Below are 26,013 nucleotides of genomic sequence, written 5' to 3'. Positions count from 1 at the left end.
CTCTCTGAAATTAATAAAAATATTTTTTTAAAAGAGACATATCAACCAAATTCAAAGTATAGAATTCATCTGAATCTTCATTCAAACTAACATGAAAAACAAAAAGAAAAAAAATGATGTGTCTAAAATAACTGGAAATATAAGCATGGACCTTTTTGTTCTTTGATATTAAGGAAATATTAATGTTCAGGTGTGGTGATGATACTATGGCCACGATCTTTAGAATATTAAAATAATTCATCAATGAAATTATGTGATGTTTGGTATTTGCTTCAGAATAACATGGCAGTAGAAGGAAATAGGTAAGAATATAAATGAAAACAGTTTGGCCAGGAGATAAAAATTACTGGAGGTGGGTGGTGGATAAATGGATAATCATTATATTATTACATCTATTTTGGAGATGTTTTTAATTTTACATAAAATGTGTTTAAATAAGCTAATGTAATTTTCTTCCTTCCAAATATTTTCATACAATGTTTAGATTAATGCATCTCTAGCTTAAAGGGGAATAACATTTAAATATACTAAACTTATTGCCTAAATAAGGAACAGTAATGACCTTCTAATTAAGAATTTCACAGTACATTCAAAATTTCAAGATATTTTTAAATCCAAAACTTACCATTGGGGTTAAATAACCGGCAGCTTTTTAGAGAGGTTTCATAACCTACTACTAATTCTTCTATGATTGCCACCTAGAGTATAAATACACAAGCACAGTTTAGTAAAAAAATGCATATATATATATATATTTTATATATATATGTCATGTATATATGTCATATATATATGTACTATTTCTGTGCAGGATGTGTTATGTACTATTAAAGGGCTACATAAACATTCACACACACTTTTACAAATCTCTTAATCTATGGATAAAAATTTAAAAGCAAGTCCCCGGCCAGTGTGGCTCAATTGCTTATCACCCCATGCACCAAGAGGTCACCGGTGTGATCTCTGGTAGGAGGCATGAAGGAAGCGGCCAATCGATGTTTCCATCTCTCTCTCCATCCCTTCCTCTCTCTCTAAAACCAATAAAAACGTATTTTTAAAAGCCTAAAAGCAAGTAAACCATACGTGTCTTATGTATAAGACATAACTTTTTAAAAACTTACTGGCAACTCCTTTCCCTGCTAGAAAATAAAGTATCAAATTGAACTAGAAATCAGGAAAAGGTTGGACAAAAAGAGATAGTGTTGTGGATGATTTTTATCTCAATCCATATAAATAAAACCCAAATTAGCATTTATTCTTCAGAAATCAAAATTAAATACTATGTGAAATGAGAAATTCTGTAAGTAATTGATAGCATTAACTCTCAATTTCATAATCCGGAGGAAAGCATTAATAAAAATCAACATGGAACAGTAGATGGGTTTTTGAGGTCCAGGAGAGTGAGTGGGTGTCCATGTTCTTCCGGCTTCTCCTGAGTCATGACTATACTACTTGTTTCTGGCTTCCTAAGAAATCTGTGAATACTTTTAATTTATTAAATGGACTTCTATTACTACAGAAGCTCTCTTTAATGACCTCAATTTAACTGATCCAACAGATTAACACCAGCTCTCTCCATTACCTCAGAAAACTGTGAGGACTGAATGGCCACAGCTAGGTTATTCTGGTGCGCCCATGTTCTTCTGCTCCCACAAGTTGAGCTACATGCTTACTAAGTTTTGTTTTCCCAAACCTGTTTGAATCAGTTGCATTTATTATCATCATTGCAAAATTTAATTTAATATTATGTAAACTTAAGAAATGAGAATAAAAGAAAGAACTGTTTCTATAAGTTGAATACTGTGGAAAGATTCAAGGATAAATTAGGTATTTTTAACCAATTTAGATTTAAATAAGACAACCATATATACCATTAAAATATATAGGAATTCTACAATTAAAACTGCTTTGCAATCATCAAGTTCTCTAGCCAAACTGAAAATAACAGACCACATTTTATAAATGTGTTTTATGCAAGAAAAAAAAAGCGAAAGTCATCAATAAAGCCCATGCCTTGGGCCTCGCAACAAAAGACTGGCAAATAAGTGTACCTTATGTGCTTTAGGTTAGTGTTTAGCATGTTTAATTTGTCCCATCTTTCTGATTCTTCACTGTAACTGATTTTTTTTTATCCAACCAACATGTCTTGATGCCACTGTACTTGCAAGCAAAATAATCTAAATTAAGATCAAAACATCCTCTTAACAAGCATTTGAATATTGTAATATATAGCTAAAAGAGTAAGTTAGCTTACTGGGACAGCAAATAAAGTCTTCTGACAGAATTTTTTATACTAAATAAAAAAGGAGAAAGATTACTGAGCTAAATCTTAGTTTAAAAAAAGAAATCACTTCTGAGTTTCACCATGAGCAGGGATTAGAGAAAATATTGAAGAAATCACTGCCTTACCAACTTTTCATACCTACACTGACTTAAAACAAATAAGCACTAAATTATTTAGCTAAAGAAAGAAGAGGCACAGGAGCATTTAAACTATGAGCTAGGAAGACTGATACTAGATTCACAAAATGTGTACTATGTGCACAGATAAGCAAGAGTCAATTATTCCAAATACTAAGCAAAGAAATGATAGTTTAAAAAAAAGTCGTATTTTGCTTTACCTTTTCTTTATCTTTGTATAATGACCTCAAAGTATTGAAGACTGGTGGACAACCCTTGCTGAAGTTCATCCTTAAGAACTTATCCAAACATTCCTTAAACTTCTCACCTTGGAAGAAAAAAATCCTGTTGACTGACAATTACCCAGACATCTCTAACAATGCCTACTAATATGCACCTTTATATGTTTAAAATCAAGGAAACCGTAAATCATCCCATCATTTTCATTCCTTTGCAATTATACTCACCACATAAAAAGTTTAATGGCAGTCTTCTTGGCACCAGTCCCCTGGGATACTTAGTCCAGGCCTCCTCATAAATTTTTAGTCGTTCTAACATACTAGCTGCAAACAAAAAAAATTATTTTTATATTTAACTAAAACTATTATATATTTCTAACAAATTACATATTTCTCAAGGTATACAAATATGATATTAAGCAAAATTTGCAGATGGGAAGAAAATTATTTATAATCTAACCATTTAAATGCATCAACAATCATTTCAGAATATTTCCTTCCTTCTAATATTTTCACATTTTAAATACCTATAGTCATAAAAAATACATAACTTTCTTTATCCTCTTCTATTCTAGGCAGCCTTTCAAAATCTGAGGACTGCTGTACTGTAGTTCTGAGAATGGCTCAATTATTGTATTTCCATAGATGGCTTCTTCCACTATTCTCTTCAACCTCTCCTTTTCTTTTTTTAATGACCAGATCTGACTTGTATTTTATTTGTTTCTATTGACTTTTAGAGGAAGGGAGATAGAAACATCGAGAGAGAAACATCATTGATGGGCTGCCTCCTGTATGCCTCCCACTGGGGATCTAACCCACAACCCAGGCATGTGCCCTGACTGGGAATTGAACTGGTGACCTCTTGGTTCATGGATTGATCCCTAACCACTGAGCAACACTGGCTGGTGCAACCTCTCCTTTTCTAACTCCTGTCCTCTGATTTACTTTGGAGCTTCTGGATCTGTCCCCTATCTTCCATTTCTCTTTCTTTCTTTTGTATTTTATTCTTTACACTCAGTTGAGAGCTTTCCTCAGTTCATCAATCTTCTACTTCACTAATCTCCCCTCAGCTGTGGCCTCTCTTATTCAATCAAGATTTTTAAGTCACTAAGTAGGTTTTTCGTTTCCCAGATTCCTAATTGGTACTTTCTCATCACTATTCATATTTCATGGCTGCAATTCCCTGCCCTCACCTTAGACTCCTCCTTTATTTCCACTCTCCCTTTGGCTAGCATTGATAATTATCATTCCTGTGCTGGTGTTCTAGGATAGTATGACATTATTACAAAGTTCCTTCTGCATATGTCATTATATCAGAAATGGCTCAATACCAGTCTTGAGGGAAACACAGCTTCAAATCAGATCCTCTTGGCTGAGGAACAGGCAGGCCTATCTATAGGTAACATGTTTCTGGGCCTGTCCTTACGAGTGGGTCCTGTTCATGGGAGAGGGTGATGGAGGAAATTGGGGGGAAGGGGTTGTCTCAAAAGCCAAGTTTATTTGAGTGATGGAAATTTAGTCCCTCTTCCCATATAGGCAAGTGCTGTTCTTTCAGCTATATTCATGTGCCCCAGCAGGCCATTCTGCTGTGGCCACAGGTTACCAGAGAAGTTACGTTTGCTTCTTTCCTTTAGGGAGACATCTCCATTTCTGACAATGGAAATTTCCCTTTCATGCTTTTGATGCTGCTTATATGCATTTGTGAATTTTTTAATTTTATTTTTTAAATGATTTTAAATTGATTTTTAGAGAGGAAGGAAGAGGGAGAGAAAGAGCAACATCAATGTGAGAGAGACACATAGATAGACCAGCTGCCTTCTTGCACACCTACTATCAGGGATCAAACCTGCAACCCAGGCATGTGCCCTGACTAGGGAATTCAAACAGCAATCTATTGGTAATGGCATTGCCCAACTAATTGGGCAACACTGGCCAGGGCACATTTGTGAATTTTTAAAAGTTGTTTCTAATTTTTTCTCTTAACTATTTCTATGAATTTGTGTAGAAGAGAAGTTTCAGAAAATGCTGTCTGCCATATTAAATCAAAGTTTACAAATGTACTTTTGTATTCAGATTCTGATCCAATTCTTAACTACTATTTTTCCAGTTATGCTTTTGAATGAGTTAATAAAATACATGTTAATTACAAAAGAAGCAATTAAAACTTAGAAAGTAAGTTTTAAATAATGCTACCTGGATTGAGTGCCTTTTCCAGGCCTTTGTAATAGGCCCAGTTTTCAGGATTTCTCTCCTGTAATCCTCTATACACATCAGCTGCATCTTCCAAGCGACATAATTGCAACAGAAGTTCCCCTGATAAAACACAAATGAAGTTAACTACATATTTTCTGGTTACAACTTTTTCCCCTCAAATTTTAAGATCTCTTCAATGCTGGGAAGTGGATGCATTTGGTATCCTCCTGAGTTCCCAATTCCCTTCAAAAGACTATTTACCATGTAATATTATGGTCTCTCCCCAAGTTCATATTTAGAAATGCCATTCTCATCACATCCTCAATTTATTCAGATATTTGTCTACCTCCAAGCTACTTCCCAAATTTATTGGAACACAATCACCAAACCCATCAACTACTACTTAATTATTTCTGACATCATATGGACAATTTAACATCCAAATTAATGACCTAATCTAATACCCTACATTTATCATCTTTTAACTATGAAGCTATTCTGCTGTAGTACCTATATTCACGGCCACATCCAAAACCTGTGTTTTCTAGTGCTTCCAACTACCAAATAGACATCTTACTTTAAGCTGAACTTACTTGTCTTCCTCCTTCTGGTCTCACCAATCCTATCCTTCAACCTTACAGAAAACCCACTCCTTTCTTTTCTTTTAGGCCAGTGGTCGCCAACCTTTCGGACTTCATGGACCACCCGGTGGTCCGCGGGCGACCACTGCTTTAAGCCATCTCAGCAACCCGTAGACTCACTGCATGTCTTCTCTGGGCTGCATGACCAATCTCGTCCCTGAATGATATTAGCAGCCCCAAGTATCAAAATCAGTCTCAAACCTCAGCTCCCTTATTTAGATATTTAAGGCCTGGATGATCCCAAAGTGTTTGCTCCACATCTTCTCCCACAAAAAAAGCAAAGTCATCAGATGAATGGACAGAGGCACTGGTTTTACTACAAATATATGAGCTCCAAACTCACATAAGCCTCAAACACTATTCAGAATTCTTATCCTTAACGTGACAGCTCCTATTGACCAAAATTATTATTTTCAAACTATAACTATATCCTTACACCATTTGCTCTAACCAGATAATAAAAAACATTTAGTGAGTTCTTACTTTGTTAGTGACTTTGAAATGTTTCACATACATTAACTCAATTCTCAAACCTCTATGAGTTAGGTTATCATTAATTTCATCATTTTAATGCAGAGAGGACTTATAACTTGCTGAGGGTCATTCAGCTAGTTAAATGTTGGAGTCAGAATTTGAACCCAAGCAATTTGGCTGAAAGAGCACATATTCTTAATGCCTATACCAGTGGTTCTAACCAGAGGCACTTTTGCCAGCCAGGGGACATTTGGCAATATCTGGAGAATTTTTAGTTGTCACAGTAAAGGGAGGTGGAGGGGGTGATGCCATGGTATCTGATAAATAGAAGCTAGTGATGCTGCTAAACATTCTGTAACATAAAGGAGACTTCCACCCTCAACATCCCAGTCTCAAAATCTCAAAAGTGCTGAGAATGACAGCCTGCTTTGTATTAACCAAAAGCCTACTTCACTAAGAATATACAAAATATCCTGCAACTTTTCTCCCCTAAACTACCCATCCACATTTCCTTCCCTTCATCTTCTCCCACATTTTCTTTGTAAACGGAACTGATGGAATAAGAATTAATGAAACTTTCTGCCTATCTATATGCCCACTCACCTACTCCAGGAAGTTCCCAAATTATCCTGATATCCCGCCTACCCCCTCACCCTGCGCCACCAATAACAACAATGCCTTTATTACTGGAATTCCCAAAGACTGATGATTCTACACTCATTTCCTTTCTATTCTCTTTATGTATATTGTTCCCAATAGCTGACTCACTGCAGGTATTCAACACATTTTATGGAATGAACCAATGGCTCTGTTTCCTATTTTATTGAGAAAATGAAAGCAATTGGAACTCCCAAATGCCCGCTACATTTACACATCCACTCAATGCCCATATATTCTACCATCTCTGGGGATGAACTAATCATGTTGTTATTTAAGGCTAAGCCTTTAACTTATCCACTAGATCACAAACCCTCTACTGTATCAAATATTCTGTATCTATTAGATCATTCTCAAGTAAACATAAGCACATGCTATAAAAATATTTTGTTGATCCTGTAACCTGTTTTACCCATCACTGTTTCCCTATAACTAATAAAGTTATCAAGAGCCGAAACCGGTTTGGCTCAGTGGATAGAGCGTCGGCCTGTGGACTGAAAGGTCCCAGGTTCGATTCCGGTCAAGGGCATGTACCTGGGTTGCAGGCACATCCCCAGTAGGAGGTGTGCAGGAGGCAGCTGATCGATGTTTCTCTCTCATCGATGTTTCTAACTCTCTATCTCTCTCCCTTCCTCTCTGTAAAAAATCAATAAAATATATTTAAAAAAAAAAAGTTATCAAGAGAAGCAAATGAAATAATGTATCAGAGTATTTTGAAAACTGTTGTGTGCTTTCATAAAAGAAACTGAGGTCCAAGACTTGCCCTTGATCATATAGCTAGTTAGGAGCCAGCCAATCAAGGAATTTGAACTATTTTTTTCCAATCTAGCGATATTCCCAGTAAGTCATAAATCTCCTCCCCTTATAACTAAGAGACCATTAAGGGATGACAACTCAAATGAAAGAGAGCTGTTCGTTCATAACTGAGGATCAGGAACCTTAAATTTCCATTTTTTTCTCGCCAGTAGCAATATCATCTGCTCAAAGTCCATCAGGCAAACAATGGCTACATCCAGTTTTATGTAACAGATACCACAGTTTTCTTGTGTTCAACTTCAAGGGGAGCCAATGGAATTTGGAACCAGCAAATTTCAGTTCTCTGGACTAACAAGGGCAAAGCAACACTTTAGATGATAATTCCTAGAAAGTACTTGTATTTTTAATTACTTGTCATTCTTTCATTTTCCATCACCACTTCCTCAACTCTTAAAACCTAAGACTCCTTTTTTTTTCAGTCCTATAATAAATGGCAAAATAAATAAATAAATAAATGGCAGCATTAACGATTTTTATTTAAAACCCTACCCTCCTATTGCAATCCACACATATAAACCCAAATCTCTGATTTCAATTCATATTCTTTCTATATCCAGATAAACTATAAAGAACTTCAGGAATGTCCCATATATACTTTAGTAAAGACTGATATAGCTATATAAGAAATCTGATATACACATCCTGTTCTGCTAATAAGGCATTTCTAAGAAATTTAATCCTATGTTATATAAAATTAAGCAATTACATCCTGTGTTTTTTTTAATCAACATCCTATATTTTAAGATCAAAAATACTTTATTTAAAGAAAAAACATTTTGAGTCACTTCATTTAATAATTTTTATTGTTCAACGTTCTTTTACCTATAACAATATTCATTGTTTAAATGTAATTTTCCCAGATTAAAAATTATTTGAACAGGATTTCTATCATCAAAAAGTTGAATTACATGCAATTTTCAACAGCAACTAAATTTTTAACCTTGCTCTTTGTCATAATTAAATGCTAGAATAAATGATATTCTTTAAAAAAAAATACCTTTGGTTTCTTCTACAGCAAGTTTATCACAAATCTGCTTTTCATAGGTACAAAGGTGTTCCAGGGCTTCTCTATAGAGACCTGCTTCCCGAAGAACTTGATTCTGATATAAAAGGAGTTCACTATATTCATAATCCACTTTATCAGGGGATGTCTATATATGGATATAAGGAATATTAACAGTTAAGAATTTTGTTTTCATATTAGAAACTGTTTATACACTCAAATACATACAAGAAGTCTAAGGACACAATCTGATTGATATAACTCATTTTTTTAAATTAGTAAATATCTGTCTAGGGAACAATTAAGTAATAGTGACAGTACTAACTTATAACCCACTGACTAAGAATCCCTAAGTCCTTACATATAATAAATAAATAAGGGGAAAGGAAAGCTCTTATTTAATAGCAGAATATCAAATAATAAATCTAGAAGGAATAAGAGATAATCACCACTTTGCAACTATCACTGAAACAGCTGATTCAAGCAAGAATCATAATCAATAAATGCTAAGACGAGTGGATAAATGTAAAATTTGATGAACAGGCTACCCACAAAGTCTCGAATTGTGTTTTAACACCAAGAGAAAAAAATAACAAAGAAAAAATAAGTTTATAGTGAAGAAACCTAATAGATACCACCTTATCCAAGTGATTAAATGGAACAGACAGACATTATGTGCCTCTTAGTGTGATGAGTTGAGAAGGGCTCAACAACACCCTGTGGTTTCCTGCCAAAAATACATAACTATAACTAATTATGAGGAACCACCAAACAAATCCAAATGGATGGACATTCTACAAAAATCACTACCCTATATTCTTCAGAAATATCAATGTTATGAAGTACAAAGGAAGTCTTCAAAACTTCCAAAGATTAAGAGAGACCAAAGAGAAATGATAATAAGCAAATGTAAGGTATGATTCTAAACTAGATCCTGAAATAGGAAAAAAAAATCTAGAAAGGATATAGACAATTGATAAATGGGCTAGAGATTAGATAATCTATCAATGAAGTTTCCTAATTTTTAAATACTCTACACAGTACTATCCTATAGAGTTCACAACTACAAAGTTATTCTTAGGAAATACCACACGGAAACATTTAGGAGTCAAAGAACATTGTGTCTGCAAATACAAATGTTTTTAGAAGAAACTATAAACAAATAAATAGATATCGAGATTATAAGGTAAATGTATCAAATACTAAATTAGTAATGTGTGTGAACTCCTCTAGGAAGTTCTTTGCATACTCTTCTTGTACACTTCTTTCTTTTAGTTATAATTAGAATAGGACCGAGTTTACTAGGTCTGGCTTCTGAGTGTTACCTGTTGTGTTTTCCTAAACTCTTCTAAAATCTTTGCTGCCATTTCATAATCTTCTAATAAGTGGTAAGCAATAGCGTAACCAATCCATGATGCTCTCTGGGCAGGTCGAAGCTGAAGTAATTGATATCTTGTTTCCTTTAAGGCAGGGGAGAAAAAACTTTTCTTAGGTTTACAGTGAAAGCATATGCTCCTTAAAAAGATCATATTAATTCCCTCACAACACTGAGCAATCTGCAACACAATGCAGGGAATAATATCAGAAAACAGTTTCAAATATCCATACTGTATAGCAATACAGAAGCAAAAAATATTTTCTTAAAAAGCACAATGAAGCCCTAGCCTGTGTGGCTCGGCTGGTTGGAGTATTGTCCAGTGTACAGAAAGTTCGCAGGTTCAATTCCCAGTCAGGGCACATACCCAGGTTGCAGGTTCAATCTCCGATCTGGGTGCATACAGGAGCCAACTAATTGATGTTTCTCTCCTCTCTCTCTCTCTCTCTCTCTCTCTCTCTCTCTCTCCCTCTTCTCTCTCTCTCTCTCTCTCCCTCCCCCCCCCACTTCCTTCTCTTTCTCCTCCCTTCCTCCCTCTCGCTTCCTTTCTATCTCTAAAGTCAATTTAAAAACACATATTCCCAGGTGAGGACTAAAAAAAAAGTACAATGAAGCCTCCAAGGTAATCTTGTAATTTTTTTAAAAAGTTATAACTAGGTACACATCATTATTTTCTGATTCATTATCTCTAAGAAAAGACAAGATGGAAAAGATAGTACAAAGGAAAAACATTTAAAAAAAAATACAATGCACAACTACTGTATTAAGATCTATAGAAAATAACTCAGCAGGTGCTACATGAGAAAAAAGAGAGAAAAATCAATCATCTAATTTAATAGAATGTTTAAGAATTAAAATGTAGCCCTGACCAGTTTGGCTCAGTGGATAGAGCGTAGGCCTGCGGACTGAAAGGTCCCGGGTTCGATTCCGGTCAAGGGCATGTACCTGGGTTGTGGGCACATCCCCAGTAGGAGGTATGCAGGAGGCAGCTGATCGATGTTTCTCTCTCATAGATGTTTCTAGCTCTCTATATCTCTCTCCCTTCCTCTCTGTAAAAAATCAATAAAAATATATATTAAAAAAATTTATTTTTAAAATCTGAATAGTCCAGTCATAAACACAATCACTACTGGGGGAAGGTGTAAGATTTAATTAAATTCTTTTTAAAAATGGAAAAATTTTATTATCAAAAAGTACTCAAAAAAGGTTTATATTTTAACAATATTTTCTCCTAGAATAAAAAATTCTTTATTTTACTTACCCTGTAACCCTCAAGATCTCGCATTTGAATCTGTAGTAAAGAAAGGTCCCTTAAGATTTGAAGATTGTCTTTATCCCATTTTAGCGCATTTCTGTAACACTTAATGGCTTCATCATATTTCTTGTCTGACCTCTGGAGAAGGCCATAAACATGCCAACCTAAAGATTTAGTTAAGGATACAACTAAAGGACTTAGTTAAGTCAAGAGATAGTATTCCAATAATATTCCCCAGGAAACTCAGAGAACTATAGCTATTTATAAAATTACAAGCCATTAAATAAAAAGGAGATAATATAAAGATACAATAGCTTAATACAATGGAAAACAGGACAGCTTTTCAAACCAGAGCAAACAGGTCTAGCCTGCCTTGTTAGCTCTATGACCTTTGATAAATTATTTAATCTGGCCATGTTTTCTCAATTATAAAATGTAAATAGAAAGTCTATAAAGTAAAGCATTAGTTTGGTGACTAATTGGAATAACACATAGAAAGTGCTCACTGGCTGGCATCAAATGCTCAATAAATATTAGCTAATATCTAAAGAGAAAAGAGGGAATGGGTATCCATAACATACAATTATTTTAAATGATTTATATTTTATTTTCTTTAGCTAACAAGGTCCTCGGGAGAGAACCCTTAGTGCAGAACAAAGTTCCTAAAAATCAACCACATATAAAATAAAGATCTTCATTCCACATATATTAAAATGTCTTAATAATTAGGGTGGTAGATGACCCAAAAGGGCAGTCTCCTGCATGCAAAGAACTTAAGAGTCTGATAAGAGACATACATAAGCAAAATTACATGCTGTAAAAAAAAAAAATGGAATAAAGGGGTAAAATATGTATTTCCACTATCCTAACACAAGTACTTTTCACTTTAGATCTTAATTACTACGACAATCACCATTCTCCCACCTTCAGTTCTGCTTTTATTCTCTCCTGCCAAAGTAACCTTTATAACACATACATAATCAAAAGGGAAAAAATCCACTCCCCTTTCTAGAAATTTACAGAAGTTTCTCTTTCAGATCAGGTTCAAAAATTTTAATTTAGTGACTTATACAGCAGGGATTCTCAAGAACAGTAAAATGTAGAATACCTAGGGTGGCATGTTTAACTAAAAATATATATTTAACATAAAATTTTACTTGAAAAATAATCTATTCATAATATGAATGACAAAGTAAGGCTTAACAAAATCTTCTGTTGGTTGGAACATGGTTTTGAAAAGCCTAAAACACACTACCCTTTATAATCTGCCCCATTACTTACCTTCTCATTCCTCCCCATTTCAATCACCTCTTGAGCACTGTAACACCTTTTAACTGCCTCTAATCTTCACCTCCTAAAAATTTACCCTCAAGGAGTCTTATGTCCATCAAGAGGAACCCAAATATATAAACCATGGCAAATAACATATAGAACACTGTGCAATTATTAAAAATGATAAAAAGATATCTACAACCATCTGATTAATACTTGCTGACATTTTTAGTTTCTGGTTATTCCCAACTTACTTTTTTTTTTTCTGGAATAGTGATAATTTTTTAACATGCACTAACATTTCATGTAATACTCAGAAATGTTCTGTATATGCTTCTAAATTAATACCCTTTCATTTCTTAATTTGTACTATGCCAAGGGCCTGGTAAACATTTGAAAATCTGCTAAGTGTTTCAGCACTTAAAATTGTGTTTGCCCACAAAATAAGCAAGAAAATATTTGTTTAAAAACTACTTAATAAATAGCAGCCCACAATCTTTCCCTCTATCTTCCCTTAGACATTTGTACTTTCTGCTACCCTCATATTTCCTTACTAAGATAAAATTTGTATAGCATAGTAATTAGCATTATCAGGGACTTTGTTAAGCATCATTAATCTTTACACCACCACAGTGAGTTGGTTCTGATTACCCTCATTTTACGCATGAGGAAATTAAGCCCTATGATCACAACCAGAAAGAAGTTGAGCTGGGATTCAAACCTAAGTGAAGTATATTCCTAAACCTGTGCTCTTAAACAGTGCACTATATGGCTTCTAATATTCCTTAGTGTACACCCTTCTTTAATTTATGATCATGACAAGGTCTGCAGGGTGCCTTCTTTTTGAAGCACGGGAAGAATTTTCATAGATACTTTAAAAAAGCAAGCCCATTAATCTGTAAATAGATGCATTAGAACATGGTAGATATGTAAAAGTGTTCCCTGAATGAAGGCAGTTGCTACTCCTCTGGAGTTACATGGTAACAGGAATATAAAACTGCTGATTCCCAAACTACTACCTTAGCTCAGGATACCCCAATCCAATCTTTATATATCTCTCAAAAAGGATACACACATGACTCTTCAAGTCATTTCTCAAACCTCTACGAACCAATTCATAAGCTTCTTCCTTTTTACCCAAACAGTTCAATGTTAATCCTTTCATAGCCAGAGTTTCTATTAAAAAATAAGAAAAAGTAGGAAAAAGGAATTAAACATTTAAAATAGTTAACAACAAAAAAGATAACCATAACCTCAAAGACAAATGTTACATTACCCTAAGAACTGAAGATTATTAGGAAATTTTCCAGGTTTGCACAGAATTAAAATATTTTAAAAATCGACAAACCAAAGTTAAACCACATTTCTATACTCTAGGCCTCCCTAGATTTTTTTTTTTAGATGAAAGGTACAAAATGCATTAATATCTGGAAATTCAGATGCTAACAAGATACAACAGCTCTATTACTATTCTTTAGGGAAGGTCTATAGAATGACCTTACATAATTACTCCTTTAAAGTATGAAAAAACTTTATCGCAAAACAGATTTTACTTCTTTGAACCCAAATTAGAGATTAAAATCATTGCTCAATGATTAAAATATACACATAAATTATATACATTAACATTTCTGATATGCATAAATTTCATTCTTTTACAATAATTCTTTAGGATATTATTAAATATACAAGAAAAAGAAGATATCAGACTCGTGTCACTCACAATGAACAGATTAAAAGAGGGACCTGAGCCCATGCCGGTTTGGCTCAGTGGATACAGAGTCAGCCTGCAGACTGAAGTGTCCCAGGTCCTGACCCCAGTACGGGTGTGTGTGTGGGAGGCAACCAAGGCATGTGTTTCTCTCTGTCTCTTCCCCTTCATTCACTCTCTCTAAAAGTCAATGGTAAAATATCCTCCGGTGAGGATTAACAAAAAAATTAAATAAATAAAAGGAAGTTGAGGGCAACATTAATTTTTTAGAAAAGGCAAAAAAATATTTTTAATTTTATAATATATATTTTATGATGTACAAAAGAATAAAAATATTCATTATTATGTATTTGTCTAACTTTTAGGACTAAAATTTAGAATTTATAGAAAAATTATGTAGGAATAAAAGATATGGCTATAAGAAAAAAACATTTATAGGAAAGTACAGATAAAGAAATAAAAGCAAAAAAGAGGGGAGAAATCATGTACTAAATTGTTATAAATCATCCTATATAACAAAAGGCTAATATGCAAATCGCCCGAAAAGTGGAACGACCAGTCTCTATGACATGCACAGACCACCAGGGGGCAGACGCTCAATGCAGGAGCTGCTCTCTGATGGTCAGTGCACTCCCACAGAGGAAGCGCTATTCAACCAGAAGCCAGGCTCATGGCTGGCAAGCGCAGTGAGGGGGAACACCACTCAGCCAAAAGCCAAGCTCAGGCTGATGTGCGCAGTGGTGGTGGCAGAAGCCTCTCCTGCCTCTGTGGCAGCACTAAGGATGTCCGACTGTTGGGGAGCGGGCCTGTTAGTTAAACATCCCCCAAGGACTCCCAGACTGCGAGAGGGCTCAGGCCGGGTTGAGAGATTCCCCTCCCACCGAGTGCACAAATTTCGTGCACCGGGCCTCATGTATAAATGAAAAGAAAGCAAATATATTCAGCACGGTACTGTAAAAATTAACCCTTTGTTATCAAACAAGTAAAATATATTCTTACAAGCTTTACCAAACATCTTAAAGTTCCTTAATTAATGGAACCCCAGGATGCCATTATGTTTAAGACAAACCATCATTTTATGTATTGTTAAAAAATATTTTCCATTAGGTTACTATCCTTCATATGCAACCTAATTTCAGATATGTTAAAATATGAGAAACTAGCCCTAGCCAGTTTGGCTCAGCGGGGGTTATAAAAACAGAAGAAGATCAGATACAATTTTTCTGAGATCTTCAATTTATCTCACTTTAAAAATGACTAAAACATGACTTTCTGGAATTACCTTTGAGTAAAAAGAAATATATTTAAAAATAAATAAATAAATATGAGAAACTGCACTTTAGAACAATGAACTTTGGTCTCTGCTATATTGAAATTCTATCATTACATTACTAAAGTTATATGACCAGTATTTTACTTTAGAAAAAAATATAAACAACCTAATATCCAGCTGGCCAGCAAAAAATATTTTTAACAACATTAAAAAAGTGTTAGCCCTAGCTGTTTTGGCTCAGTGGATAGAGCATCGTCCTGTGGACCCAAGGGTCCCCGGGTTTGATTCCGGTCAAGAGCACGTGCCTTCATTGCAGGCTCCTCCTGGGCCCGGGCCCTGGTCAGAGCACGTGCAGGAGGCAACCAATTGATGTGTTTCTCTTACATTGATGTTTCTCTCTGTATTCCCTCTCTCTAAAATCAATGGTAAAATATTCTTGGGTGAGGATTAAAAAAAAAAAGAAAAAAATAGTGCTATTATTTTAATAAAGTAAAGCTAATAGAAAACTATTACTCTCTCCAATAGTGATAACACTATCAAATTAACTACCAAAGAGCCATGTTTCCTAACTATACAACTCTGACCTATGAAAGCTTATTTTTCCTTTGCCTCATCTCAAGTTTAGCTAAACACTCTTCCCTTACTCTACAAACATCTCACTGTCCAATCTTCTACCCTCACATAGGCAAAAGCTAAAAGGCAAAAAAATTTTCAGAAGATTACAATATACAAATCATGCATTAAATATGACTGTCTGAAAAAACTAAGATATAATGCTAAATAAAAAGATGCTGGGACCAAATGGGCACTTTCTGAGTAAGTTATTTTAAGGAATAAAATTCCCCAGATCAAAATTCTAAAGCACATTTTTCTTTTAACTTCTTAAATAAATTTACTGATTCAACTTAAATAAGCATATTTATTCTACTAGGTGCTTCTGCCTCTCCTCCATGCTTAGTCTTAAAATAGGTATGTCAGAACTCAAGTAAAATGTGTGTATCATTTTCTTGACACTAAATTCAAAAAACAGACGTCAAGGAAAAAAAAGTCCATCCTCTCTGGAAATTATTTAAGGCATTAGGAAGTGATAGAACCCAAATAAATGAAGCCAGACAAGTAAGCAAAGCCTTATCTATTCATACTCACAAGTAAGCATATGGTATTTACACTTACCTCCATGCTCTGCAAATTTGGGATTAGAGAGGATTTGTTTACAGAATTTCAACCCATTTCTATACTGTTTATGCTCATAACATCTCTGTTAAAGAAAAAAAAAATTAAGTTTAGCAAGAAATGCAAAAAGTTTAAATTCGTTGCGAAATATTTTATTCTGTTACACACAATAGGATAATCAAAGATTACTTCCATATTCTTTTAAATCCCAGTAAAAAAATACAGAAGGTTCAAATACAGAAAATAAAACAAAAGGACAGAATATAGATTACAAAAAAATAAGAAAATCATTAGCTTACTCCTAAAGGTTCAACAATCCTAATAAAAATGGAATATGCAAATTGAGTCACTTTATGACAAAGATGGCAGCACCCACAGCCAGTGAGGAGGGAATATGCAAAATGATGCGACAAAGATGGCGGCAACCGGCAGGGATGCTTGCATCATCGCCATGGTGACAACACAGGTGTTCCACCTTTGGGGCAGCGAGCAAAGGTGGAAGGCGGCTCCAGGCCGGAGCCAAGGTGGTGCCAGCAGCCAGGGGAAGGAAGGCCTATTCTTGCACAAATCTTCGAGTATTGGGCCTCTAGTCCTATATAATAAAGATGTAATATGTAATGGTTGTTATGCTGTGATGCATAACGACGGACCGCATTGACGGCATCACAGATCAGGAGGGTGGGGCAGTGAGCTACAAGCCGCGGAGGAGAACTATAGGAGGGGGCAGGGCAGCAAGCTATGGAGGGTTGGGGGGCTGCAGGAGGGTGGGGCAGTGGGCGGAGAGCTACTGGAGGGCGGCAGCCAGCTACTGGTACACGGATTCATGCACAGGGCTACTATTTATTATATAAAGTGAAAACTGAAAAAAGGTAGAAGTGTAGAAATTATATTTCAAAACAAATTTTCTTTTTAACTGAAGGAAAGAAGTCTCTCAAGCTGCAAAGGGACAAACAAGTACGTGCAAAATAATAAAGAAGAATAAAGACCTATACCATGAAACATCATAATGAAATTTCAAAGCCCAAAAAGAAAAGGTCTTTAAAAACTTCCTGAGAAAGAGAAGGAAAAGAAACAAACAAACATAAGAATATCTATAATCATAATGGCACCTTTTATTCCATAATAGTACTAGAATATTGCTGAAAGCCAGAAAACTATACACAGCCTTAAAAATTCAGTGGAAATTAAGTTTCAATCTAGAATTCTATACCCAGCCAGATTAGCAATCAACTATATGAGTAATGTGACATTTTAAGGCTTCTCAGAAAGCTAAAATTCTATTTCTATGTAATCTCCCTTAGAAAAGTTTATTAAAAAGAATCAAAAAAAAATTAACAAGACAAAATGGAAGTTAGTAACTAAGGAATCTAATGCAGAAAAAAGAACTAGAGAACAAAACCACTCCAAAATAAAAAAGGAAGCGAAGCCAAAGGACACCATGGAATACATTTCCAACAAAGGCAAAAATGGAACTGATGTACTTCATAATATGGAAAATATTATTTATAACCACATAACAGAAGTACAGGCATATTTGGGGGAAAAGTAACAGGTCTACAGAAAACAAAACAACTGCCCAGCTGGCATGACTCAGTGGTTGAGCAACCAGGAGGTCATGGTTTGATTCCCCAGTCAGGGCACATGCCCAGGTTACAGACTAGGTCATCAGTGTGGAGCATGCAGGAGGCAGTCAATCAATGATTCTCTCTCATCATTGATGTCTCTCTCTCTCTCTCTCTCTCTCTCTCTTTCTCTCTCTCTCTCCCCCCCCCTTCTCATTTCCTCTCTGAAATCAATTAACAAAAAGAAAAGAAAACCAGGTAACTGTATAAATGAGACAGATATTAACTCCAGGAGAAATAAAGACTTATATAAGAAAGTGTGATCTTAGTGTAATATTTGGCTTACCAGTGAACAACATATACATGATTATAAAAATGTAAGTATTAAGTACTAATTTACTGAAATATTGTGATATGAGGTAATGAGGAAAAGGAAAGAGGGCAAACATGGTAGTGATGAAGTTCTAAGTCCTCATATTCCATAACCAAAAGTCAACAAATGTTTAAAAGTCATTTATCGCCCTGGCTGGTAAGGGTCAATGGTTACAGCATCAGACAGCACACAGAGGGGTTGTGGGTTCATATCCCAGTCAAGGGGGTAAGTACCTGGGTTGTAGGTTTGATCCCTGAACCCTGGGTGTGTACAGGAGACAAGTAATTGATTTGTCTCTCTCATATCAATAGCTCTCCCTCTCACTCTTCCTCCTTCTCTCCCTCCCTTCCACTGTCTCTAAAAATCAATGGAAAAAAATATCCTTGGGTGAGGATTAACAACGACCAAAAAAACAAAAAGTCATGTATCAAGAAATAGTGATATATTGTTAAACAAAAGAAAGCAAATACCAGATAAAATGGCTAGGAGGACTGAGGGTACTTGATTCTGGAGTGGGAAGGCATGGGTGACAGAGGGGGAAATTACTTATTTTTTTATTATTTGAATTTTAGGTATCAACATGTGCTTTCATAATTATTTTTTAAATCACTGTATGTTACAACAAAACAAAACCTGCATCTAAAAGATATTCACTGTCATAAAATTTACTCACAACTTTTAAAATAATATATTCAAAATCTGGGAGGGATAGTTAATGCAAAAGATGACAAAATGATAGAATATGTAGTAACTTTTTACATGTAGCATCAAGAAACCAATTGCCTATAGCTCAATACTACAGCCAACTATAGAGTTGTTCTATACCAACTATGTACTCACCATATTGTTTGTTTCACATCTCAATATATCCAAAACACAACTGATTTCACCCCAAAATCTATTCTTCACCAAGTCTTTTCCATCTCAGTACATATCTTCCCCTCAATTCATCCAACCAGATGACGATGGAAAAAAACTAATTATCCTTGGTCCTTTCTTTCCCTCATACTTCCATCCTCTAGTAAAGGAGTGGGAAAATTTTTTTTCTGTCAAGGGCCATTTGGATATTTATAACATCATTCATGGGCCATACAAAATTATCAACTTAAAAATTAACCTGCTATATTTGGTCAAACATTTAATTATCTCACCCCTAATTTCTTGGCAGGGCCAGACCAAATGAATCCACAGGCCAGAGGTTTCCCACCCCTGATCTAGTAGGTCCATCAGTCCCAGTTTCTCTGCAATTGCTTCCTAACTCTCTGCCCCTCCCACAATCAACTCAGCACTCAGCAGGCTGAATGACCTGGGGGATAAGAGGAAGGGGAGAACAAAAACTATAACTTGGGAGTTACTACCAAATGTATGTAATCAAAGAAACACAAGACTAAGCAACTAAACTTAGTGTTCCTATTTACTTAACAGAAAGCTTAAAAATAACGTTTTTCATGGAACTCCCATTCGACCCAGTGATCCCACTTCTAGGAATATATCCCAAGAAGCCAGAAACACCAATCAGAAAGGATATATGCAACCCTATGTTTATAGCAGCTCAATTCACCATAGCTAAGATTTGGAAACAGCAGGTGAGTGGATTAAAAAACTGTGCTACAACTACACAGTGGAATACTACACTGCTATGAAAAAGAAGGAATTCTCACCATTTGCAACAGCATGGATGGAACTGGAGAGCATTATGCTAAGTGAAATAAGCCAGTCAGAGAAAGATAAATACCACATGATCTCACTCATTTGTGGAATATAGAGAACAACATAGCCAATGGACACGGACAACAGGAGGATGAGAGCATAAGGGGGAGCGGGGGGGGAGGGAAGTTGAGGGTTAATGGGGGGATGAGGACACATTTGTAATACCTTAACCAATAAAGAAATTAAAGATTAAAAATATAACGTTTTTCATATCTATAAAAGCCTAAGTGACTGAATGACCGGTCGCTATGACGCACACTGACCACCAAGGAGAAGATGCTCAACGCAGGAGCTGCCCCCTGGTGTTCAGTGCACTCCCACAGTGGGAGCGCCGCTCAGCTAACAGATGGGTGTCAGAAGCAGGGCTCATGGCTGGCAAGCACCGCTGTGCCGGTGCAAGCCTCTCCCAATTGGGAGTGACTAGGTGCGAGCCCAGGGCAGGCACAGTGGGGCTGGGATGAGCGGGAGTGGCAGGCGGCATTGGACTGCCGGTTTCAGCCAGATCCTTGCAGGCCATGCCGAGGGACCCCACCAGTGCACAAATCCATGAACCAGGCCTCTGGTATAATTATATTAAAAACAGTAAAAAGCATTAAAGGAAGCTATGATGTAAAGACTAGGCTAGTTAAAAGGGTTGCTTCATTTGTCACTATTTTCCAGAAAAAACATACATACAGCACACAGTTTAAGTGCACTATTCTTAAAACCCTCAATTAGCCTTCTGAAAACTTATTTCTGTAAAAATGTATTAAGAGAACTACCACTTTTGGCCATGATGGGTGAGGCTGAACTACCCTTCTCCAACAAAAAAAACTGGACAAAATAAATAGCCTAAGCGACCATTCGACCGGTAGCTATATGACATGCACTGACCACCAGGGACAGAGGCTCAATGCACAGGCATGGAAACACAGAACAGACTGATGAATCTCAGAGGGAAGGGGGGAGGGCAGAGGGCAGAAAGAGATTAACCAAAGATCCTATATGCATAATAGAGGCCCAGTGCATAGATTCATGCACTGGTGGGGTCCCTCAGCCTGGCCTGCAGGGATTGGGCTGAAACCAACAGTCAGACATCCCCCAAGGGGTCCCAGATTGTGAGAGGGCGCAGGTCAGGCCGAGGGACACCACCGGTGCACAAATTAGTGCACCGGGCCTCTAGTATGAAATAACTGTTGTCAGACACTGAACAACAGGCAGGGCTGGATTGTGAACCACATGAGATGGGGAAATAAAATCATGATGAGGCCCTATTCGGTTTGGCTCAGTGGATAGAGCAACAGCCTGTGGACTCAAGGGTCCCAGGTGCAATTCCGGTCAAGGGCATGTATCTTGGTTGCAGGCACATCCCCAGTAGGGTGTGTGCAGGAGGCAGCTGATCGATGTTTCTCTCTCATCAATGTTTCTAACTCTCTATCCCTGTCCCTTCCTCTCTGTAAAAAAATCAATAAAATATATTAAAATAAAAATGTTTTAAAAAAAATCATGATGAACTTAGAAATGCCACTGCTTTATAGATCACAGCACAAGAATAATACCAAGCAGAGCACAATAGTCCACAAAGTTGAAGAGACAAAGATTGAACTCCAACAACATTTGCAAAAACCAATGGAATTATTCAGAGGAAGAGATCCAACAATTTGCAAATTACTGAATAACTAGAGGCCCGGTGCATGAAAATTCATGCACTGGAGGGGGGTCCCTCAGCCCAGCCTGCCCCCTCTCACAGTCCAGGAGCCCTCTGGGGCAGGTGGTGACCCAGCAATCAGGGGAAGGGGACGCCCCCATCACAACTCTGCTGCTGCCACTGCCAGCAGCACAAGCCTCAGCAGGCCCCAGTTACCTGAGCCTCGGGCAGCCCTGGGCAACTGGGCAGCCACCATCCGAGGCTTGCCTGCACCTCAGGCCAGCCCTGGGCAGCTGGGGAGCTGAGGGGATTGGGCGTTGCCATCTTTGAGGGTGTGGCAGTCAATTAGCATATTCCCTCCTTACTGGCTGTGGGTGCCGCCATCTTTGCAATGGTGTGAGGGTCAATTAGCATATTCCCTCTTTATTAGATAGGATAAGTCTTGCATATGTAGGGTGAAACTTCATAAAGCCAAACAAAGCAGTAAGTTCAACAATTCTTAGAACTCACATGGTATTGAGAGTTCCAAGTAGCCAGAACAGAGCTTCAATAAACAGCTAAATATTGTGGAAAAGTCTACTCAGTAATAAGACAAAAACTAACCCTGGAATAAGTATACTCTAGAGACCCACCCTAACAAAACCACAGACTGATGTATAAGTTCCTTCACTGCCTGCTATAACCAAGTCTAACACTCTTTAAAGACAGTTAAATCCAACAAAAACAATGTAAAATTCATAATGCCCAACGCCCAATAAAAAAATGAGTACATTAGCTAAGAAACAGGAAAGCATGACTCATAACCAGGAGAAATAAAAGAGAGAAATGATGGAGCTATGAGATGAAGATAACAAAACATCTATTATAAATGTGCTCATGAATTTAAAAATATAAACTGCCCTAGCTAGTTTGGCTCAGTGGATAGAGCGTTGGCCTGCAGAGCATCGATCGGCCTGCAGACTGAAGGGTCCTGGGTTCGATTCCAGTCAAGGACACATGCCTGAGTTGTGGGCTCGATCCGCACTAGGGGTATCCAGGAGGCAGCCAATCAATGATTCTCTCTCATCACTGTTGTTTCCCTCTCTCTCTCCCTCTCCTTTCCTCTCTGAAATCAATGAAAAATATTAAAAAATAGATATATGTAAACATATTGCCCAGCCAGTGTGGCTCAGTGGTTGAGTGTGTCGACCTATGAACCGGGAGATCCCTGTTAAATTCCGGGTCAGGGCACATGCCTGGGCTATGAGTTCTGTCCCCAGTAGGGCGAATGCAGGAGGCAGCTAACCAACGATTCCCTCTCATCATTAATGTTGCTATCTCTTCCTCTCCTTTCCTCTCTGAAATCAGTGAAAATATAACGCAGAACCAAAGAGTACTTCTACAGATGAAAAATACAATTATGTACAATGAAAACTTCATCAGATAAAATTAAAACAATTATGGCATCGAAGAAAAGATCAGTAAAATGGAAAACACAGAAATAGAAACTAGCCAAACTGAAGAATTAAGAGAAAAAATAAATACTGGTAAGCAGAGTCACAATGACTCTATAATAGAAAACTAAGTTATAAAAGCATCACAGATCTAAATATGAGAGGTAAATAATAAAGTTTCTAGAAGAAAATATTTTTAAATATCTTCATTATGTTGGGTAGATAGAATCTCTTAAACAGGAAATTTAAAAATCAAAATAGTGTTTTTAAAAAGCCAAGCCAAAGAAGACATATACAATAAATATGGATAACACAGATCTTATATCCAGAATATATAAATAAGTCCTGCCCAGCCAGTGTTGCTCAGTGGTTGAGTGTTGATCCATAAACCAGGAGTCACGGTTTGATTCCTGGTCAGGGCACATGCCGGGTTGAATCATCACTGTGTCCTAATCCTAGGGTTACATTTAGATGTAATTTTTACATACCAGAAACAAAACCTTAAGGAATTAGTCAAGTTGTGAAAAGAACTGCCTTTGGAATCAAACAGCCCAGGTTTCAAACACTAACTTCAGACAACAAAACATTTGTAATCTTAAGTACTTTGCTGAGTATCAAAAAGAATCCATTAATTCTAGATATAAAGCATCAGAAATATATGAAATACTTCCTGTTTACTCTATGTCAGGCACTGTGCTAAACGCTTTATAAGGAAAAGTCATTTAAACATATTTTTCCCAGTGTACATACATTTCCATTACCATAATAAATTTTTTTCTGATTGTCTCATTTAATCTTAACAATGGAGTGAGGCAGATACTCTTTTTATCCTCATTTTAGATGAGATAACTGAGGTCTAGGGAAATCACTATATAATTTGGCCAAAGTAACACAGCTACTAATGTGACAGGAAAAAAAGAGCCATTCCACTTAACCATTATAACTACCTCTCCAATAGTCAAATAGCCTAAAACAGACAGAAAAAGATGTTTTTAAAAAATAAAACCACTAACACAAATAATATAAAATTGTAGAGAGAGCTAGAAAAAGAAAAAAATTAAACTATATTCCCTTTTTAACAATAAAATTTTAATCCAAAAATTATATAGCAGTCTACTATCCCACAGTATGAAGTGAACCTGTATAAATATAATGCATAAGTACTATATAAAATCATAGGATTTGATATTCTTACTTGACATGCACCAATGTGACTTTATTTTGTACAGTTGAACTTAAAATACTCAGGATTCCAGGTTTTTTTTTATTGGTCTTACTGGAAATACCTTACATTGTTTACAGCCACACATTTTTTCAAAAAGATTTCACACTAACGTATCATTTAATCTTCATGATATTCCTGTAAACTAAACACAAAACATTTAACCCGTATTGTACAGGTGAAATTTGGAAAACAAACAATTTGCCAGAGACTACATACCTACTTGTGGCAAAATTTGGACTAGTCTACACCCTCTAAGTCCCAGCTAAAAGCTCTTTCCACCACATACTGAAATTTTATTAACGTAATTGTGGGGGGGTTTTCATAATTGTTATTAAACCCAAGAGTTTTAACCTTCTAACAGATCTTCTAATCGACAAATTTGACTGTTATCTCACCTTTTGTTTTCTTTGGTTACTCGGTATTATATAATTATAATTTTGGCAATAAAAATGCCAAAAACAAGGTGAGAAAAATAAACACACACACAAAATAAATTAGCTGGATAATTCCACCAAATAATTAAGTTTAACAAATTAAAATTAAAAATCAAACTCCACTTTCTTGGAATGAAATGCTAATACTACAGCACTTGGCCTTTTATTTTATCACACTTCAGAACAGTAATTAAGCTTCAGTTCCTAATGATTATGTTCCCAACTAATGTAATTTGGCAATCTTCCATATGGAAATTATACGTGATGCCATTAACCCAATTATCTCCTGTTAATGTGACCTGTGAAAATAATTCAGAATGGCATACCTCTCCAAATAACTGCTAAGAATTCACTCTCTTCATCAAGAATCAGCATGTGTATAAGGAAATACATGTCAATAGATCTCTTATTTTTTCGCCTAAAAGCACTACCACAACGGGTCACTCATTATAAATGACAGTAGTCTCACGAATTAATGGAACAAGTAACAACAAATATTCAACTTAGTTTACCTCATAAATTTTTCTCAAATTTTCTGCTCTTGCCCAAGGATAAACTCTAGTAGAAAACAGAGTTAATAAAAATAGGAAATAGCCCCATACTGTGCATTGAGCGTCTGTCCCCTGATGGTCAGTGCGTGTCATAGCGACCAGTCGACCGGTCATTCAGCTGTTTAGGCTTTTATATATCCTATCTAATAAAGCGGGAATATGCTAATTGACCCTTATGCCATCGCAAAGATGGCGGTGCCCACAGCCAATAAGGAGGGAATATGCTAATTGGCTGCCCCACTCTCAAAGATGGTGGCGTCCACAGCCAATGAGGGAATATGCCAATTTACTGCCCCGCCCTCAAAGATGGCAACACCCACAGCCACAAGATGGCAGTGCCCAGTCCCCTCAGCCCCACTGGGACGGCAGGCATGCTCCTGCCCCCAGAGTCCCCAGTCCTCTCAACCCCCCAGCCATCCAGGGCTGGCCCGAGGAACAGGCAAGCCTCGGATGGCAGCTACCCAGCCACCCAGGACCAGCTGAGGCTTGCGCTGCTGGCAGTGGCAGTAGCAAAGGTGTGATGGAGTGTCGCCTTCCCCTGATGACCGGGTTGCCTCCCGCCCCTGAGGGCTCCCAAACTGTGAGAGGGGGCAGGCTAGGCTGAGGGACGCCCACT

The 26,013-nt window shown here is 36.7% G+C and overlaps 1 protein-coding gene across 8 annotated transcripts in view; it reads right to left on the bottom strand.

Moving 5' to 3' along the window:
* The window catches only part of NAA15 (N(alpha)-acetyltransferase 15, NatA auxiliary subunit), a 73,900-nt gene that overhangs the window by 32,183 nt on the left and 15,704 nt on the right, over positions 1-26,013 (bottom strand). For 3 of the 8 annotated variants that reach the window (XM_006766056.2, XM_006766057.2, XM_015565514.1), the window contains exons 2-10: positions 16,483-16,567; positions 13,397-13,501; positions 11,060-11,217; positions 9,749-9,883; positions 8,418-8,571; positions 4,833-4,952; positions 2,868-2,963; positions 2,622-2,728; positions 626-698 (exon numbers count right to left, since the gene is read on the bottom strand). In XM_006766056.2, coding sequence (XP_006766119.1) covers positions 626-698; positions 2,622-2,728; positions 2,868-2,963; positions 4,833-4,952; positions 8,418-8,571; positions 9,749-9,883; positions 11,060-11,217; positions 13,397-13,501; positions 16,483-16,567 — 1,033 coding nt within the window. Of the gene's footprint in view, positions 1-625; positions 699-1,393; positions 1,694-2,051; positions 2,178-2,621; positions 2,729-2,867; positions 2,964-4,832; positions 4,953-8,417; positions 8,572-9,748; positions 9,884-11,059; positions 11,218-13,396; positions 13,502-16,482; positions 16,568-26,013 lie in introns of those variants that run through there. The other 5 variants (XR_001514246.1, XR_001514247.1, XM_015565515.1 and 2 more) reach the window with 5 other exon arrangements.

The sequence above is a fragment of the Myotis davidii genome, unplaced genomic scaffold, assembly GCF_000327345.1.
Source record: "Myotis davidii unplaced genomic scaffold, ASM32734v1 scaffold436, whole genome shotgun sequence".
NCBI lineage: Eukaryota > Metazoa > Chordata > Mammalia > Chiroptera > Vespertilionidae > Myotis > Myotis davidii.
Note: the sequence above shows the minus strand (reverse complement) of the source record. Positions and strands in the feature narration are given on the sequence as shown.